This window comes from Coregonus clupeaformis, chromosome 37 (assembly GCF_020615455.1).
Source record: "Coregonus clupeaformis isolate EN_2021a chromosome 37, ASM2061545v1, whole genome shotgun sequence".
NCBI classification, from domain to species: Eukaryota; Metazoa; Chordata; class Actinopteri; order Salmoniformes; family Salmonidae; genus Coregonus; species Coregonus clupeaformis.
The window spans coordinates 15,076,254-15,097,322 of NC_059228.1; the positions used below are offsets into that span (position 1 = coordinate 15,076,254).

Here is a 21,069-nt window from a genome sequence, read left to right on the forward strand (position 1 = left end):
GGGCTTCTGTCCTCTCCTCCTCCTCCTAATCAATAGACAGACACTTCAAACAGTCAAGGGGCTTCTGTCCTCTCCTCCTCCTCCTAATCAATAGACAGACACTTCAAACAGTCAAGGGGCTTCTGTCCTCTCCTCCTCCTCCTAATCAATAGACAGACACTTCAAACAGTCAAGGGGCTTCTGTCCTCTCCTCCTCCTCCTAATCAATAGACAGACACTTCAAACAGTCAAGGGGCTTCTGTCCTCTCCTCCTCCTCCTAATCAATAGACAGACACTTCAAACAGTCAAGGGGCTTCTGTCCTCTCCTCCTCCTCCTAATCAATAGACAGACACTTCAAACAGTCAAGGGGCTTCTGTCCTCTCCTCCTCCTCCTAATCAATAGACAGACACTTCAAACAGTCAAGGGGCTTCTGTCCTCTCCTCCTCCTCCTAATCAATAGACAGACACTTCAAACAGTCAAGGGGCTTCTGTCCTCTCCTCCTCCTCCTAATCAATAGACAGACACTTCAAACAGTCAAGGGGCTTCTGTCCTCTCCTCCTCCTCCTAATCAATAGACAGACACTTCAAACAGTCAAGGGGCTTCTGTCCTCTCCTCCTCCTCCTAATCAATAGACAGACACTTCAAACAGTCAAGGGGCTTCTGTCCTCTCCTCCTCCTCCTAATCAATAGACAGACACTTCAAACAGTCAAGGGGCTTCTGTCCTCTCCTCCTCCTCCTAATCAATAGACAGACACTTCAAACAGTCAAGGGGCTTCTGTCCTCTCCTCCTCCTCCTAATCAATAGACAGACACTTCAAACAGTCAAGGGGCTTCTGTCCTCTCCTCCTCCTCCTAATCAATAGACAGACACTTCAAACAGTCAAGGGGCTTCTGTCCTCTCCTCCTCCTCCTAATCAATAGACAGACACTTCAAACAGTCAAGGGGCTTCTGTCCTCTCCTCCTCCTCCTAATCAATAGACAGACACTTCAAACAGTCAAGGGGCTTCTGTCCTCTCCTCCTCCTCCTAATCAATAGACAGACACTTCAAACAGTCAAGGGGCTTCTGTCCTCTCCTCCTCCTCCTAATCAATAGACAGACACTTCAAACAGTCAAGGGGCTTCTGTCCTCTCCTCCTCCTCCTAATCAATAGACAGACACTTCAAACAGTCAAGGGGCTTCTGTCCTCTCCTCCTCCTCCTAATCAATAGACAGACACTTCAAACAGTCAAGGGGCTTCTGTCCTCTCCTCCTCCTCCTAATCAATAGACAGACACTTCAAACAGTCAAGGGGGCTTCTGTCCTCTCCTCCTCCTCCTAATCAATAGACAGACACTTCAAACAGTCAAGGGGCTTCTGTCCTCTCCTCCTCCTCCTAATCAATAGACAGACACTTCAAACAGTCAAGGGGCTTCTGTCCTCTCCTCCTCCTCCTAATCAATAGACAGACACTTCAAACAGTCAAGGGGCTTCTGTCCTCTCCTCCTCCTCCTAATCAATAGACAGACACTTCAAACAGTCAAGGGGCTTCTGTCCTCTCCTCCTCCTCCTAATCAATAGACAGACACTTCAAACAGTCAAGGGGCTTCTGTCCTCTCCTCCTCCTCCTAATCAATAGACAGACACTTCAAACAGTCAAGGGGCTTCTGTCCTCTCCTCCTCCTCTAATCAATAGACAGACACTTCAAACAGTCAAGGGGCTTCTGTCCTCTCCCTCCTCCTCCTAATCAATAGACAGACACTTCAAACAGTCAAGGGGCTTCTGTCCTCTCCTCCTCCTCCTAATCAATAGACAGACACTTCAAACAGTCAAGGGGCTTCTGTCCTCTCCTCCTCCTCCTAATCAATAGACAGACACTTCAAACAGTCAAGGGGCTTCTGTCCTCTCCTCCTCCTCCTAATCAATAGACAGACACTTCAAACAGTCAAGGGGCTTCTGTCCTCTCCTCCTCCTCCTAATCAATAGACAGACACTTCAAACAGTCAAGGGGCTTCTGTCCTCTCCTCCTCCTCCTAATCAATAGACAGACACTTCAAACAGTCAAGGGGCTTCTGTCCTCTCCTCCTCCTCCTAATCAATAGACAGACACTTCAAACAGTCAAGGGGCTTCTGTCCTCTCCTCCTCCTCCTAATCAATAGACAGACACTTCAAACAGTCAAGGGGCTTCTGTCCTCTCCTCCTCCTCCTAATCAATAGACAGACACTTCAAACAGTCAAGGGGCTTCTGTCCTCTCCTCCTCCTCCTAATCAATAGACAGACACTTCAAACAGTCAAGGGGCTTCTGTCCTCTCCTCCTCCTCCTAATCAATAGACAGACACTTCAAACAGTCAAGGGGCTTCTGTCCTCTCATCCTCCTCCTAATCAATAGACAGACACTTCAAACAGTCAAGGGGCTTCTGTCCTCTCCTCCTCCTCCTAATCAATAGACAGACACTTCAAACAGTCAAGGGGCTTCTGTCCTCTCCTCCTCCTCCTAATCAATAGACAGACACTTCAAACAGTCAAGGGGCTTCTGTCCTCTCCTCCTCCTCCTAATCAATAGACAGACACTTCAAACAGTCAAGGGGGCTTCTGTCCTCTCCTCCTCCTCCTAATCAATAGACAGACACTTCAAACAGTCAAGGGGCTTCTGTCCTCTCCTCCTCCTCCTAATCAATAGACAGACACTTCAAACAGTCAAGGGGCTTCTGTCCTCTCCTCCTCCTCCTAATCAATAGACAGACACTTCAAACAGTCAAGGGGCTTCTGTCCTCTCCTCCTCCTCCTAATCAATAGACAGACACTTCAAACAGTCAAGGGGCTTCTGTCCTCTCCTCCTCCTCCTAATCAATAGACAGACACTTCAAACAGTCAAGGGGCTTCTGTCCTCTCCTCCTCCTCCTAATCAATAGACAGACACTTCAAACAGTCAAGGGGCTTCTGTCCTCTCCTCCTCCTCCTAATCAATAGACAGACACTTCAAACAGTTAAGGGGCTTCTGTCCTCTCCTCCTCCTCCTAATCAATAGACAGACACTTCAAACAGTCAAGGGGCTTCTGTCCTCTCCTCCTCCTCCTAATCAATAGACAGACACTTCAAACAGTCAAGGGGCTTCTGTCCTCTCCTCCTCCTCCTAATCAATAGACAGACACTTCAAACAGTCAAGGGGCTTCTGTCCTCTCCTCCTCCTCCTAATCAATAGACAGACACTTCAAACAGTCAAGGGGCTTCTGTCCTCTCCTCCTCCTCCTAATCAATAGACAGACACTTCAAACAGTCAAGGGGCTTCTGTCCTCTCCTCCTCCTCCTAATCAATAGACAGACACTTCAAACAGTCAAGGGGCTTCTGTCCTCTCCTCCTCCTCACTATTCAATAGACAGACATGCAACCAAAACACCACACAGGCTGAAGGAGTCGGTGTTTCATCTCTGGACCAGCCCAGAGCTTTGAAATGAATGTATTGATTGGTCTAGACACTGCCAAAATCTGTCACTCATCTCTCTCACTCTTTCTCTTCTTTTTCTCGCTCTGTATCTCTCACACTCTTGTTCCCTCTTCTCTCTCTCTCCTCTCTCTTCTAATTTTTGATGTTTGAATGTTTTTTCCCCATTTGTTTGTGTAATGGATGATGTTGACCCAATAAAGGGGATTGTAAATTCCAGTTCTCTCTCTCAGTATGGGTCAGTGAATATGAAGAACAAGACGGTGGAGGAGGTGTATGTAGAGATGCTAAAGCCGGCTGAGACGGTCACTCTCAGAGTTCAACAACGACCGGACGACTTCAACATGGTCAAAGACACACCGGGGGACGGCTTCTATATCAGGTACACACGCAGCCTGTCTCCAAAATGCCTGTTTCATGATGCACCAGTGAAGCCCATGGAGAGGAACTATCTCTTAATCTAAAGCAATTATGTCCCACATCCAGGAGGATCATCCTTAATCTGTTTCACTATAGAGATACTATCTGTCTGTGTGCGTCTTTCTGTCTATTTATATATCTGTCTGTCTCTCTGTCTGTGTATATACAGTACCAGTCAAAAGTTTGGACATCTACTCATTCAAGGGTTTTCTTTATTTCTACTATTTTCTACATTGTAGAATAATAGTGAAGACATCAAAACTATGAAATAACACATGGAATCATGTAGTAACCAAAAAAGTGTTTTATTTTAAAAATGTTTTATATTTGAGATTCTTCAAAGTAGCCACCCTTTGCCTTGATGACAGCTTTGCACACTCTCAACCAGCTTCATGAAGTAGTCACCTGGAATGCATTTCAATTAACAGCCAGCTACCATCTAGTGGCACTACACAGCCAGCTACCATCTAGCCCCACTACACAGCCAGCTACCATCTAGCCCCACTACACAGCCAGCTACCATCTAGCCCAGGGTTCTTCAATTCCGGTCCTGGAGGGCCGAAACACCTCTGTTTTTCATCCTCTACTTCTAATCAGGGGCTAATTCAGACCTGGGACACCAGGTGAGTGCAATTAACTACCAGGTAGAAATAAAAAACAGAAGTGTTTCGGCCCTCCAGGACCAGAATTGAAGAACCCTGATCTAGCCCCACTACACAGCCAGCTACCATCTAGCCCCACTACACAACCAGCTACCATCTAGCCCCACTACACAACCAGCTACCATCTAGCCCCACTACACAACCAGCTACCATCTAGCCCCACTACACAACCAGCTACCATCTAGCCCCACTACACAACCAGCTACCATCTAGCCCCACTACACAACCAGCTACCATCTAGCCCCACTACACAACCAGCTACCATCTAGCCCCACTACACAGCCAGCTACCATCTAGCCCCACTACACAGCCAGCTACCATCTAGCCCCACTACACAACCAGCTACCATCTAGCCCCACTACACAACCAGCTACCATCTAGCCCCACTACACAACCAGCTACCATCTAGCCCCACTACACAACCAGCTACCATCTAGCCCCACTACACAACCAGCTACCATCTAGCCCCACTACACAACCAGCTACCATCTAGCCCCACTACACAACCAGCTACCATCTAGCCCCACTACACAACCAGCTACCATCTAGCCCCACTACACAGCCAGCTACCATCTAGCCCCACTACACAGCCAGCTACCATCTAGCCCCACTACACAGCCAGCTACCATCTAGCCCCACTACACAACCAGCTACCATCTAGCCCCACTACACAACCAGCTACCATCTAGCCCCACTACACAGCCAGCTACCATCTAGCCCCACTACACAACCAGCTACCATCTAGCCCCATTACACAAAAAGTACATTTCTCCTTCTCCAGGCATTGTGAACAAACTGAGCAATCTCACGCCCTGTCTGAAACAAAATTCAAGCCTCTGCTCAGCCTGTAACCAGAATACCTCAGTTATCACCAACATGTCTCAGATCGTCATACAGAGGGTAATAAAACACTAAATGGAGTTTGTTTTTGATTTCCCCAAGATCACACAGTAGGCAAATTCTGTCCTCTTCAGGCGCTCTGTTAACTATAGCCAGAGGGAAGGTGTTGGAACTGAGTTGTGCACAAACTGACTTTTTAGCTTTTTGTTAGTTTCAGACGGACATATGGTTCAGGGGTGTAGTTCTCTTTGATGAGTGTACGTTCTAAGTTTAGGTTTAAACCAAACAACATCAACTGCCCATTTTTCTTTGTGGATCAGAAAAGGCTTGTCCTTGATTTGGTTAATACCACCTGGTCATTTGTTCCTGAATATACTGCAAATTAGTTTCACAAAAAATAATAACAATTCTCTAGCCCATGGATAGTTATGAGTAAGGTCCCAGTCAAACACTTTTTTTTTTTTGGTGATTCTGTGTTCTGGCAAATGTATCTGTCTGTTCCATAGACGTAACATGTCACCTTTTTGCCGAACCACACATGGTTCCCAACCCATATCTCCATAGATGGCCAGGTTTGGAGTCAGTTTGTGCACACCAAGAAAGCAGCGGATTGCTCTGTTCTGAACATTGTTACAATTAGTATCTTACTATAGAGATACAGTCCTGTCTGTCTGTTTGTCTCACACAGCAGGGTTGGTATACCTACAGACAGAAAAACAGAGGAGAATTACCCTCTCCATTGGCGCCTGGCTAAATTCCCCTGTAGAGAGTGTGTGCCTTGTCAGCGTTGGGGCTGTGTGTGTGGGCACTAGGCAGAACCGGGACAGCCCGTAGAATACTGGCTGTAGGGGAGTGTGTGTCGGTCAGTGCTGCTGTTTGTTGTTAGAAGTCTGTAAAAAGCTGACTATGTGTCCCAAATGGTACCCTATTCCCTATATAGTGCACTATTTTGAACCAGGGCCCATTGACAAGTAGTGCACTATATAAGGAATAGTGACATTTGGGACGCAGCCTGAGTCTCTGCATGGCAGCAGCTGCCTGCCGCAGTCACTAGTCATACAGATCGGGTCATGATGTCAGCCCCAACCCTGACACGGCCTACACGCGCGCACACACACACACACACACACACACACACACACACACACACACACACACACACACACACACACAAACACAGCCCCAACGCTGAGAAAACGAGCTATGGGGCTCCAACCTTACTGGGCTAGACTTTAAAGGGGAACAGGGACACTTGCGCACTCACATAGGAGCACAGTCACAGTGAACACACACACTAACCCGCTCTCCATTCCACCCATCCTCTCGCTTTCTCCGTCCCCCTCCTTCCGTCTCCCTCCATCTCTCCAGAGCACTTTATGAGCGGACATCGGAGGCAGAGCTGGACCTGAGTTTTCAGAAGGATGACATCCTCTATGTGGATGATACTCTACCAAAGGGCAGCTTCGGCAGCTGGATGGTCTGGCAGCTGGATGAGAACGCACAGCGGATACAGAGAGGACAGATCCCCAGCAAATACATGTAAGACACACACACACACACACACACAATCAGACATTCACACACTCATACGCAGACACAAACACACACACGCATAATTAAGTCATTAGCTGCGACCAGTTAGTCCCTCCCCATCATTTGGGATACTTGCGTGTGTCATGAGACTTGTGTAATTATATTGTATGTCTCTGTGTGCCTGTGTCTGTGCAGGATGGACCAGGAGTTTTACCGTAGACACAGTATGACGGAGCTGAAGGACGACAAGGACAGTAAGAGCCTGTCTGCCGCTGCCAGGAGATCCTTCTTCAGGAGGAAACACAAACACAAACGCAGCGGCTCCAAAGACGGCAAGGAACTGGTGGCTCAGGACGCCATTAGCACAGACTCCATACCATTCCTAGAGGGTGAGGACACACACACACACACACACACACACACATACACACACACACACACACACACACACACACACACACACACAATGGATTAGGGCTGTAGTGTGTAACGCTACCCCACTGACTGATTTGGTTGTGTGTGTGTGTAACCATGTACAGTACCAGTCAAAAGTTTGGACACACCTACTCATTCAAGGGTTTTTCTTTATTTTTACTATTTTCTACATTGTAGAATAATAGTGAAGACATCAAAACTATGAAATAACACACATGGAATTATGTGTTAAACAAATCAAAATATATTTTAGATTCTTCAAAGTAGCCACCCTTTGCCTTGATGACAGCTTTGCACACTCTTGGCATTCTCTCAACCAGTTCACCTGGAATGCTTTTCCAACAGTCTTGAAGGAGTTCCCACATATGCTGAGCACTTGTTGGCTGCTTTTCCTTCACTCTGTGGTCCAACTCATCCCAAACCATCTCAATTTGGTTGAGGTCGGGTGATTGTGGAGGCCAGGTCATCTGATGCAGCATTCCATCACTCTCGTTCTTGGTCAAATAGCCCTTACACAGCCTGGAGGTGTCTTGGGTCAAAAACAAGTGATAGTCCCACTAAGCCCAAACCAGATGGGATGGCGTATCGCTGCAGAATGCTGGTTAAGTGTGCCTTGAATTCTAAATAAATCACTGACAGTGTCACCAGCAAAGCACCATCACATCTCCTCCTCCATGCTTCACGGTGGGAACCACACAAGCAGAGATCATCCGTTCACCTACTCTACGTCTCACAAAGGCATTGCGGTTCGAACCAAAAATCTCAAATTTGGACTCATCAGACCAAAGGACAGATTTCCACCGGTCTAATGTCCATTGCTCGTGTTTCTTGGCCCAAACAAGTCTCTTCTTCTTATTGGTGTCCTTTAGTAGTGGTTTCTTTGCAGCAATTCGACCATTTGATGCTGAGATGTGTCTGTTACTTGAACTCTGTGAAGCATTTATTTGGGCTGCAATTTCTGAGGCTGGTAACTCTAATGAACTTATCCTCTGCAGCAGAGGTAACTCTGGGTCTTCCTTTCCTGTGGCGGTCCTCATAAGAGCCAGTTTCATCATAGCGCTTGATGGTTTTTGCGACTGCACTTGAGGAAACTTTCAAAGTTCTTGACATTTTCCGTATTGACTGACCTTCATGTCTTAAAGTAATGATGGACTGTCGTTTCTCTTTGCTTATTTGAGCTGTTCTTGCCATAATATGGACTTGGTCTTTTACCAAATAGGGCTATCTTCTGTATACCCCCCTACCTTGTCACAACACAACTAATTGGCTCAAACGCATTAAGAAGGAAAGAAATTCCACAAATTAACTTTTAAGAAGCCACACCTGTTTAATTGAAATGCATTCCAGGTGACTACCTCATGAAGCTGGTTGAGAGAATGCCAAGCATGTGCAAAGTTGTCATCAAGGCAAAGGGTGGCTATTTGAAGAATCTCAAATATAAAATATATTTAGATTTGTTTAACACTTTTTTGGTTACTACATGATTCCATAGTTTTGATGTCTTCACTATTATTGTACAATGTAGAAAATAGTAAAAAATAAAGAAAAACCCTGGGATGAGTGTGTCCAAACATTGACTGGTACTGTATGTATTGTGTGTGTGTGTGTCTCCCTCTCAGACTCTGTGAGCCTGGCGTACCAGCGGGTCCAGAAGGTAGAGTGTGTTTCTCCTAGGCCGGTCCTGATCCTCGGCCCACTCTCAGACCCCGTCAAGGACATGCTGGTCAAAGAGTCCCCCAGGAAGTTCTGCAGATGTGTCCTGGGTGAGTTAAGTGCAACATAGTACCCCAATATAATACTAATAATACCCCAAACTGGTTGAGTAGAGAACAGCACTATATATATTATTAATAATACCCCAAACCTGTTGAGTAGAGTACACCATATCCTACCACTTTATAATACTAATAATACCCCAAACTGGTTGAGTAAAACAGCACTAGTACCTATGTCGCTAGCTACACTGAGAGCAATTCACTCAGAACAGACTTTTAAGTCATAGAGATTGCATGCGTCCCAAATGGCACCCAATTCCCTACAGTGCATTCGGAAAGTATTCAGACACCTTGACTTTTTCCACATTTTGTTACGTTACAGCCTTATTCTAAAATGGATGTAAAACATTTTTTTTTTGCTCACCAATCGACACACAATAATACCCCACAATGACAAAACAAATACTTTTTTTTTTTTATGAAAAAAAATTTGAAATATCACATTTACATAAGTATTCAGACCCTTTACTCAGTACTTTGTTGAAGCACCTTTGGCAGCGATTACAGCCTCGAGTCTTCTTGGGTATGACGCTACAAGCTTGGCATACCTGTATTTGGGGAGTTTCTCCCATTTTTCTCTGCAGATCCTCTCCAGCTCTGTCAGGTTGGATGGGGAGCGTCGCTGCACAGCTATTTTCAAGTCTCTCCAGAGATGTTAAATCGGGTTCAAGTCCGGGCTGGGCCACTCAAGGACATTCAGAGACTTGTCCCGAAGCCACTCCTGCGTTCTCTTGGCTGTGTGCTTAGGGTTGTTGTCCTGTTGGAAGGTGAACCTTCGCCCAAGTCTGAGGTCCTGAGCGCTCTGGAGCAGGTTTTCATCAAGGTTCTCTCTGTACTTTGCTCTGTTCATCTTTCCCTTGATCCTGACAATTCTCCCTGTTCCTGCCGCTGCAAAACATCCCCACAGCATGATGCTTCCACCCCCATGCTTCACCGTAGGGATGGTGACCATCGGGCTCTTGGTCACCTCCCTGACCAAGACCCTTCTCCCCAGATTGCTCAGTTTGGCTGGGCAGCCAGCTCTAGGAAGAGTCTTGGTGGTTCCAAACTTCTTCCATTTAAGAATGATGGAGGCCACTGTGTTCTTGGGGACCTTCAATGCTGCTGAATGTTTTTGGTACCCTTCTCCAGATCTGTGCCTAGACACAATCCTGTCTCGGAGCTCTACGGACAATTCCTTTGACCTCATGGCTTGGTTTTTGCTCTGACATGCACTGTCAACTGTGGGACCTAATATAGACAGGTGTGTGCCTTTCCAAATCATGTCCAATCAATTGAATTTACCACAGGTGGACTCCAAGTTGTAGAAACAGCTCAAGGATGATCAATGGAAACAGGATGCACCTGAGCTCAATTTCGAGTCTCATAGCAAAGGGTCTGAATACTTATGCAAATAAGGTATTTCTTTTTTATGTTTTGCAAAATAATTGAAAAACCTGTTTTCGCTTTGTCATTATGGGGTATTGTGTGTAGATTGAGGGGGAAAAAATATTTTAATCCATTTTAGAGTAAGGCTGTAACGTAACACAATATGGAAAAAGGGAACGCTCTGAATACTTTCCAAATGCACTGTAGTGCACTACTTTTGACCACAGCCTTATGTGCTCTGTGGATGGGGTTCCATTTCGGACACAGACATTGTCCTGCATGCATTCCAAAAGCAAAGGGTACATAAGAGTATATTATTGACTATTGATGATTACTTGTCATTTATCAAACGGAATGGGGTTGGACTTATAGAAATACAATCATTGAGTATAGCCCTTCTTGTAATGTCTATTTATTTGGTTATACTACTGTGTCGTATTCATTTTTAAGGGCACATTGTAGCAAAACGTTTTCTGACTTCTGTCTGTCTCCATGTGGTTTCCTCAGAGGTGATGAAGGCATCCCAGCAGGCTATAGAGCGCGGAGTCAAAGACTGCCTCTTCATCGACTACAAACGCAGGAGTGGCCATTTTGACGTGACCACTGTGGCCTCCATCAAGGAGATCACAGAGAAGGTACCACGTCAGGGCTGATCTAGGATCAGTTTCTCCTTTTAGATAATAGTGAATAAGATTATATGAACAGGGGGGACCTGATCCTAGATAAACACTTCTACATTGTCAGATCCTCGTCTCTTTTATCAGGTAAGTGTACCCCTTAGTTATTTCAGAATTAAGTTAGATGTGGTCAATTAAAAGCAGATTTAATGTCACTTCAAAAGCAGTCCTCAGGTTTTTAGATTTTCACAATTTACAACGTTCTGTCGTAATAGAAGTCGATTCTCTTGCATTTGATCCTTTCTGAAAGCTGTAGGAACATGTTGATCCTTTCTGAAAGCGGTAGGATCATGTTGATCCTTTCTGAAAGCGGTAGGAACATGTTGATCCTTTCTGAAAGCGGTAGGAACATGTTGTATCATGTTGATCCTTTCTGAAAGCGGTAGGAACATGTTGATCCTTTCTGAAAGCGGTAGGAACATGTTGATCCTTTCTGAAAGCGGTAGGAACATGTTGATCCTTTCTGAAAGCAGTAGGATCATGTTGTATCATGTTGATCCTTTCTGAAAGCGGTATGAACATGTTGATCCTTTCTGAAAGCGGTAGGATCATGTTGTATCATGTTGATCCTTTCTGAAAGCAGTAGGAACATGTTGATCCTTTCTGAAAGCGGTAGGATCATGTTGTATCATGTTGATCCTTTCTGAAAGCAGTAGGATCATGTTGTATCATGTTGATCCTTTCTGAAAGCAGTAGGAACATGTTGATCCTTTCTGAAAGCGGTAGGAACATGTTGATCCTTTCTGAAAGCGGTAGGAACATGTTGATCCTTTCTGAAAGCGGTATGAACATGTTGATCCTTTCTGAAAGCGGTAGGATCATGTTGTATCATGTTGATCCTTTCTGAAAGCAGTAGGAACATGTTGATCCTTTCTGAAAGCGGTAGGATCATGTTGTATCATGTTGATCCTTTCTGAAAGCAGTAGGATCATGTTGTATCATGTTGATCCTTTCTGAAAGCAGTAGGAACATGTTGATCCTTTCTGAAAGCGGTAGGAACATGTTGATCCTTTCTGAAAGCGGTAGGAACATGTTGATCCTTTCTGAAAGCAGTAGGAACATGTTGATCCTTTCTGAAAGCAGTAGGATCATGTTGATCCTTTCTGAAAGCGGTAGGAACATGTTGATCCTTTCTGAAAGCGGTAGGAACATGTTGATCCTTTCTGAAAGCGGTAGGAACATGTTGATCCTTTCTGAAAGCGGTAGGATCATGTTGTATCATGTTGATCCTTTCTGAAAGTAGTAGGAACATGTTGATCCTTTCTGAAAGCGGTAGGATCATGTTGATCCTTTCTGAAAGCGGTAGGAACATGTTGATCCTTTCTGAAAGCGGTAGGAACATGTTGATCCTTTCTGAAAGCGGTAGGAACATGTTGATCCTTTCTGAAAGCAGTAGGAACATGTTGATCCTTTCTGAAAGCAGTAGGAACATGTTGATCCTTTCTGAAAGCGGTAGGATCATGTTGATCCTTTCTGAAAGCGGTAGGAACATGTTGATCCTTTCTGAAAGCGGTAGGAACATGTTGATCCTTTCTGAAAGCGGTAGGAACATGTTGATCCTTTCTGAAAGCGGTAGGAACATGTTGATCCTTTCTGAAAGCGGTAGGAACATGTTGATCCTTTCTGAAAGCGGTAGGAACATGTTGATCCTTTCTGAAAGCGGTAGGATCATGTTGATCCTTTCTGAAAGCGGTAGGATCATGTTGATCCTTTCTGAAAGCGGTAGGAACATGTTGATCCTTTCTGAAAGCGGTAGGAACATGTTGATCCTTTCTGAAAGCGGTAGGATCATGTTGATCCTTTCTGAAAGCGGTAGGATCATGTTGATCCTTTCTGAAAGCGGTAGGAACATGTTGATCCTTTCTGAAAGCGGTAGGAACATGTTGATCCTTTCTGAAAGCGGTAGGAACATGTTGATCCTTTCTGAAAGCGGTAGGAACATGTTGATCCTTTCTGAAAGCGGTAGGATCATGTTGATCCTTTCTGAAAGCGGTAGGATCATGTTGATCCTTTCTGAAAGCGGTAGGATCATGTTGATCCTTTCTGAAAGCGGTAGGATCATGTTGCTTGTCATCCCTGTTGTTGTACCTAGAACAGGACTGAACTGAGACGTCCTCTCCTCCCTCTCTAAGGACTGTCACTGTCTGCTAGACATCGCACCCCACGCCATCGAGAGGCTACACAGCGTTCACATCTACCCTATCGTCATCTTCATCCGCTACAAAAACGCCAAGCAGATCAAGTAAGTAGCCAGCCACACCCATCCTCTTCACGGACTTTCAGTGTTATAAACATTCTAGATATTTTAAATGTTATGTTCCATTTTAGGAGTTCTCTTAACTAGACTACTCAGGTCTGAGGTGAAATAGTTCCATGGAGATGCATATTTAGTGTGTTTTGTCAATTTCTACTTGGTGGTTGAGTTCACAGAAAGCTTGTGTGTGTGTGTGTGTGTGTGTGTGTGTGTGTGTGTGTGTGTGTGTGTGTGTGCGCGCGATGGTCCCCCGGGTGAGTAACTCATTGGAGAAATGAATGTGATGTAAAGGGATTTAGCAGGACGTTACAGTATAATAATAGCGGTATAACGCGAAGCACAGTCAGAAATCCCCAGGCTCCTTTTCTTCTTGACTACTAACACACACACACACACACATTGAGAAATCCCCTGGCTGTATCCGAATGTTATTTGATAACTTCCTCTCCTTGACCAGTAAGTAATGAAAAGTTTGGATAGATTTCCTCTGTACCATGAGATTCCCCTGCAGACACACTGCCTTGCTGAATAGCTCTGTGTCTGACCTGTGTGTGGACATGAGTGTTTTAATTATGTGTGTGTGTGTCAGTTTATATTAGGAAAATGTGGCACCAGACAACGTGCCCGGGAAGATTATAATTTACCGGACAGTTGAGAAATTTACCGGACATCCGTATGCGTTCAGATCCGACCTGGCGCAGCCAGCGTCATCAATGAATGAGGGATGTTGGCCAAATGAGACACATTTACGTGTCCTTAAAAACAGCCTATGACAAAAACACTATTCCTTGTGTTTCGATTTGTAGCACATGCTAAACTTTGTAACCAATTATTTGTATTTTTTTTTACTTTCCTAAAACAACAATTGTCCACCTCACGGTTCAATTGTCAGAGATTTGAGCACTAAATGCATCAGGGCATTACATGCATAGGCTTAAGTGTCCACATATATATATATATATATATATATATATATATATATATATATATATATATATATATATATATATATATATATATATATATATATATATATATATATATAGAACAAAAATATAAATGCAACATGCAACAAATTCATTGATTTTCCTGAGTTACAGTTCATATGAGGAAACCAGTCAATTGAAATAAATTCATTAGGCCCTAATCTATGGATTTCACATGACTCGGAATACAGATATGCATCTGTTGGTCACATATACCTTCAATAAAATGGGCCTCACAATGGGCCTCAGGATCTGGGCATGGTATTTTTGTGCATTCAAATTGCCATCGATAAAATGCAATTGTGTTAATTGTCTGTAGCTTGCCCGTACAATAACCCCACCGCCACCATGGGGCACTCTGTTCACAACGTTGACATCAACAAACCGCTCGCCCACACGACGCCATACACGTGGTCTGCGGTTGTGAGGCCGGTTGGATGTACTGACAAATTCTCTAAAACGATGATGGAGTCGGCTTATGGTAGAGAAATGAACATTCAATTCTCTGGCAACAGCTCTGGTGGACATTCCTGCAGTCAGCATGCCAATTCTACGCTCCCTCAAAATTTTAGACATCTGTGGCGTTGTGTGACAAAACTGCACATTTTAGTGGCCTTTTATTGTCCCCAGCACAAGGTGCACCTGTGTAAAGATCATGCTGGTTGATATGCCACACCTGTCAGGTGGATGGATTATCTTCGCAAAGGAGAAATGCTCACTAACAGGGATGTAAACAAATTTGTGCACAACATTTGAGAAATAAGCTTTTTGTGCGTATGGAACATTTCTGGGATCTTTTTATTTCAGCTCATGAAACATGAGACCAACACTTTACATGTTGCATTTATATTATTGTTAAGTACATGGATGTATGGATGTATGGATGTATGTATGTATGTAGAGTACGACCCTGCCTTACACAGGAAGCGGCACAGGTCCTAATCCAGGCACTTGTCATCTCCCGTCTGGATTACTGCAACTCGCTGTTGGCTGGGCTCCCTGCCTGTGCCATTAAACCCCTACAACTCATCCAGAATGCCGCAGCCCGTCTGGTGTTCAACCTTCCCAAGTTCTCTCACGTCACCCCGCTCCTCCGCACACTCCACTGGCTTCCAGTTGAAGCTCGCATCTGCTACAAGACCATGGTGCTTGCCTACGGAGCTGTGAGGGGAACAGCACCTCCGTACCTTCAGGCTCTGATCAGTCCCTACACCCAAACGAGGGCACTGCGTTCATCCACCTCTGGCCTGCTGGCTCCCTTACCTCTGCGGAAGCATAGTTCCCGCTCAGCCCAGTCAAAACTGTTCGCTGCTCTGGCACCCCAATGGTGGAACAAGCTCCCTCACGACGCCAGGACAGCGGAGTCACTCACCACCTTCCGGAGACATTTGAAACCCCACCTCTTTAAGGAATACCTGGGATAGGATAAAGTAATCCCCCCCCAGCCCAAAAAAAAAAAAAAAAACATTGTAAAGTGGTTATCCCACTGGCTATAAGGTGAATGCACCTATTTGTAAGTCGCTCTGGATAAGAGCGTCTGCTAAATGACGTGTATGTATGTACAGTGAGGGGAAAAAGTATTTGATCCCCTGCTGATTTTGTACGTTTGCCCACTGACAAAGAAATGATCAGTCTATCATTTTAATGGTAGATTTATTTGAACAGTGAGAGACAGAATAACAACAAAAAAATCCAGAAAAACGCAGGTAACTAATCTCAGTTTGTTACCTGTATAAAAGACACCTGTCCACAGAAGCAATCAATCAATCAGATTCCAAACTCTCCACCATGGACAAGGCCAAAGAGCTCTCCAAGGATGTCAGGGACAAGATTGTAGACCTACACAAGGCTGGAATGGGCTATAAGACCATCGCCAAGCAGCTTGGTGAGAAGGTGACAACAGTTGGTGCGATTATTCGCAAATGGAAGAAACACAAAAGAACTGTCAATCTCCCTTGGCCTGGGGCTCCATGCAAGATCTCACCTCATGGAGTTGCAATGATCATGAGAACGGTGAAGAATCAGCCCAGAACTACACGGGAGGATCTTGTCAATGATCTCAAAGCAGCTGGGACCATAGTCACCAAGAAAACAATTGGTAACACACTACGCTGTGAAGGACTGAAATCCTGCAGCGCCCGCAAGGTCCCCCTGCTCAAGAAAGCACATATACAGGGCCGTCTGAAGTTTGCCAATGAACATCTGAATGATTCAGAGGAGAACTGGGTGAAAGTGTTGTGGTCAGATGAGATCAAAATGGAGCTCTTTGGCCTCAACTCGCCGTGTTTGGAGGAGGAGGAATGCTGCCTATGACCTCAAGAATACCATGCCCACCGTCAAACATGGAGGTGTAAACATTAAGCTTTGGGGGTGTTTTTCTGCTAAGGGGACAGGACAACTTTATCGCATCAAAGGGACGATGGACGGGGCCATGTACCGTCAAATCTTGGGTGAGAACCTCCTTCCCTCAGCCAGGGCATTGATGGCCAACTACAAGAAACGTCTGACCTCTGTGATTGCCAACAAGGGTTTTGCCACCAAGTACTAAGTCATGTTTTGCAGAAGGGTCAAATACGTATTTCCCTCATTAAAATGCAAATCAATTTATAACATTTTTGACATGCATTTTACTGGATTTTTTTGTTGTTATTCTATCTCACTGTTCAAATAAACCTACCATTTAAAATTATAGACTGATCATGTCTTTGTCAGTGGGCAAACGTACAAAATCAGCAGGGGATCAAATACTTTTTTCCCACACTGTATGTATGTATGTATGTATGTATGTATGTATGTACAGTTGAAGTCGGAAGTTTACATACACTTAGGTTGGAGTCATTAAAACTCGTTTTTCAACCACTCCACACATTTCTTGTTAACAAACTATAGTTTTGGCAAGTCGGTTAGGACATCTACTTTGTGCATGACACAAGTAGTTTTTCCAACAATTGTTTACAGACAGATTATTTCACTTATAATTCACTGTATCACAATTCCAGTGGGTCAGAAGTTTACATATACTAAGTTGACTGTGCCTTTAAACAGCTTGGAAAATTCCAGAAAATGATGTCATGGCTTTAGAAGCTTCTGATAGGCTAATTGACATCATTTGAGTCCATTGGAGGTGTACCTGTGGATGTATTTCAAGGCTCAGTGCCTCTTTGCTTGACATCATGGGAAAATCAAAAGAAATCAGCCAAGACCTCAGAAAAGAAACTGTAGTCCTCCACAAGTCTGGTTCATCCTTGGGAGCAATTTCCAAATGCCTGAAGGTACCACGTTCATCTGTACAAACAATAGTACACAACTATAAACACCATGGGACCACGCAGCCGTCATACCGCTCAGGAAGGAGACGTGTTCTTTCTGCTAGAGATGAACGTACTTTGGTGCAAATCAATCCCAGAACAACCGCAAAAGACCTTGTGAAGATGCTGGAGGAAACAGGTTCAGAAGTATCTATATCCACAGTAAAACGAGTCCTATATCGACATAACCTGAAAGGCTGCTCAGCAAGGAAGAAGCCACTGCTCCAAAACCTCCATAAAAAAGCCAGACTACGGTTTGCAACTGCACATGGGGACAAAGATCGTACTATTTGGAGAAATGTCCTCTGGTCTGATGAAACGACAATAGAACTGTTTGGCCATAATGACCATCCAGGGGGCTGCTTGCAAGCCGAAGAACACCATCCCAACCGTGAAGCATGGGGGTGGCAGCATCATGCTGTGGGGGTGCATTGCTGCAGGAGGGACTGGTGCACTTCACATAATAGATGGCATCATGAGGAAGGAAAATTATGTGGATATATTGAAGTAACATCTCAAGACATCAGTCAGGAAGTTAAAGCTTGGTCGCAAATGGGTCTTCCAAATGGACAATGACCCCAAGCATACTTCCAAAGTTGTGGCAAAATGGCTTAAGGACAACAAAGTCAAGGAATTGGAGTGGCCATCACAAAGCCCTGACCTCAATCCTATAGAACATTTGTGGGCAGAACAGAAAAAGCGTGTGCGAGCAAGAAGGCCTACAAACCTGACTCAGTTACACCAGCTCTGTCATGAGGAATGGGCCAAAATTCACCCAACTTATTGTGGGAAGCTTGTGGAAGGCTACCCGACACATTTGACCCAAGTTAAACAATTTAAAGGCAATGCTACCGAACACTCAATTAGTATATGTAAACTTCTGACCCACTGGGTATGTGATGAAATAAATAAAAGCTGAAATAAATCATTCTCTCTACTATTATTCGGACATTTCACATTCTTAAAATAAAGTGGTGATCCTAACTGACCTAAAACAGGGAATTTTTACTAGGATTAAATGTCAGGAATTGTGAAAAACTGAGTTTAAATGTTTTTGGCTAATGTGTATGTAAACTTCCGACTTCAACTGTATGTACAGTGAGGGGAAAAAAGTATTTGCTCCCCTGCTGATTTTGTACGTTTGCCCACTGACAGTCTATCATTTTAATGGTAGGTTTATTTGAACAGTGAGAGACAGAATAACAAAAAAAACATCCAGAAAAACGCATGTCAAAAATGTTAGAAATTGATTTGCATTTTAATGAGGGGAAATAAGTATTTGACCCCTCTGCAAAACATGACTTAGTACTTGGTGGCAAAACCCTTGTTGGCAATCACAGAGGTCAGACGTTTCTTGTAGTTGGCCACCAGGTTTGCACACATCTCAGGAGGGATTTTGTCCCACACCTCTTTGCAGATCTTCTCCAAGTCATTAAGGTTTCGAGGCTGACGTTTGGCAACTCAAACCTTCAGCTCCCTCCACAGATCTTCTATGGGATTAAGGTCTGGAGACTGGCTAGGCCACTCCAGGACCTTAATTTGCTTCTTCTTGAGCCACTCTCTTGTTGCCTTGGCCGTGTGTTTTGGGTCATTGTCATGCTGGAATACCCATCCACGACCCATTTTCAATGCCCTGGCTGAGGGAAGGAGGTTCTCACCCAAGATTTGACGGTACATGGCCCCGTCCATCGTCCCTTTGATGCGGTGAAGTTGTCCTGTCCCCTTAGCAGAAAAACACCACCAAAGCATAATGTTTCCACCTCCGTGTTTGACGGTGGGGATGGTGTTCTTGGGGTCATAGGCAGCATTCCTCCTCCTCCAAACACTGCGAGTTGAGTTGATGCCAAAGAGCTCAATTTTGGTCTCATCTGACCACAACACTTTCACCCAGTTCTCCTCTGAATCATTCAGATGTTCATTGGCAAACTTCAGACGGCCCTGTATATGTGCTTTCTTGAGCAGGGGGACCTTGCGGGCGCTGCAGGATTTCAGTCCTTCACGGCGTAGTGTGTTACCAATTATTTTCTTGGTGACTATGGTCCCAGCTGCCTTGAGATCATTGACAAGATCCTCCCGTGTAGTTCTGGGCTGATTCCTCACCGTTCTCATGATCATTGTAACTCCACGAGGTGAGATCTTGCATGGAGCCCCAGGCTGAGGGAGATTGACAGTTATTTTGTGTTTCTTCCATTTGCGAATAATCGCACCAACTGTTGTCACCTTCTTGTCACTAAACTGCTTGGCGATGGTCTTGTAGCCCAATCCAGCCTTGTGTAGGTCTACAATCTTGTCCCTGACATCCTTGGAGAGCTCTTTGGCCTTGGCCATGGTGGAGAGTTTGGAATCTGATTGATTGATTGCTTCTGTGGACCGGTGTCTTTTTATACAGGTAACAAGCTGAGATTAGGAGCACTCCCTTTAAGAGTGTGCTCCTAATCTCAGCTCGTTACCTGTATAAAAGGCACCTGGGAGCCAGAAATCTTTCTGATTGAGAGGGGGTCAAATACTTATTTCCCTCATTTAAAATGCAGCTCAATTTATAACATTTTTGACATGCGTTTTTCTGGATTTTTTTGTTGTTATTCTGTCTCTCACTGTTCAAATAAACCTACCATTAAAATTATAGACTGATCATTTCTTTGTCAGTGGGCAAACGTACAAAATCAGCAGGGGATCAAATACTTTTTTCCCTCACTGTGTGTGTGTGTGTGTGTCAAAAGTTCATTCTTTATTTTTACTATTTTCTACATTGTAGAATAATAGTAAAGACATCAAAACTATGGAATCATGTAGTAACCAAAAAAGTGTTAAACAAATCAAAATATATTTTATATTTGAGATTCTTCATAGTAGCCACCCTTTGCCTTGATGACAGCTTTGCACACTTTTGGCATTCTCTCAACCAGCTGCACCTGGAATGCTTTTCCAACAGGCGCCTGAAGGACTCACAGACCATGAGAAACAAGATTCTCTGGTCTGATGAAACCAAGATTGAACTCTTTGGCCTGAATGCCAAGCGTCACGTCTGGAGGAAACCTGGCACCATCCCTAAGGTGAAGCGTGGTGGTGACAGCATCATGCTGTGGGGATGTTTTTCAGCAGCAGGGACTGGGAGATCAGTCAGGATCGAGGGAAAGATGAACAGAGCAAAGTATAGAAAGATCCTTGATGGAAACCTGCTCCACAGTGCTCAGGACCTCAGACTGGGTCGAAGGTTCACCTTCCAACAGGACAACGACACTAAGCACACAGCCAAGACAATGCAGGAGTGGCTTCGGGACAAGTCTCTGAATGTCCTTGAGTGGCCCAGCCAGAGAGAAACTCCCCAAATACAGGTGTGCCAAGCTAGTAGCGTCAAACCGAAGAAGACTCGAGGCTGTAATCGCTGCCAAAGGTGCTT

At 44.6% G+C, this 21,069-nt stretch overlaps 1 protein-coding gene across 2 annotated transcripts in view; it reads left to right on the forward strand.

Moving 5' to 3' along the window:
* Positions 1–21,069, forward strand: part of LOC121553187 (disks large homolog 5-like) — an 87,784-nt gene that overhangs the window by 58,066 nt on the left and 8,649 nt on the right. For both annotated transcript variants that reach the window (XM_045211559.1, XM_045211560.1), the window contains 6 exons: positions 3,645–3,793; positions 6,702–6,872; positions 7,062–7,255; positions 8,921–9,064; positions 10,952–11,079; positions 13,254–13,363. In XM_045211559.1, the coding sequence (XP_045067494.1) occupies positions 3,645–3,793; positions 6,702–6,872; positions 7,062–7,255; positions 8,921–9,064; positions 10,952–11,079; positions 13,254–13,363 (896 nt within the window). The remainder of the gene's footprint in view (positions 1–3,644; positions 3,794–6,701; positions 6,873–7,061; positions 7,256–8,920; positions 9,065–10,951; positions 11,080–13,253; positions 13,364–21,069) is intronic.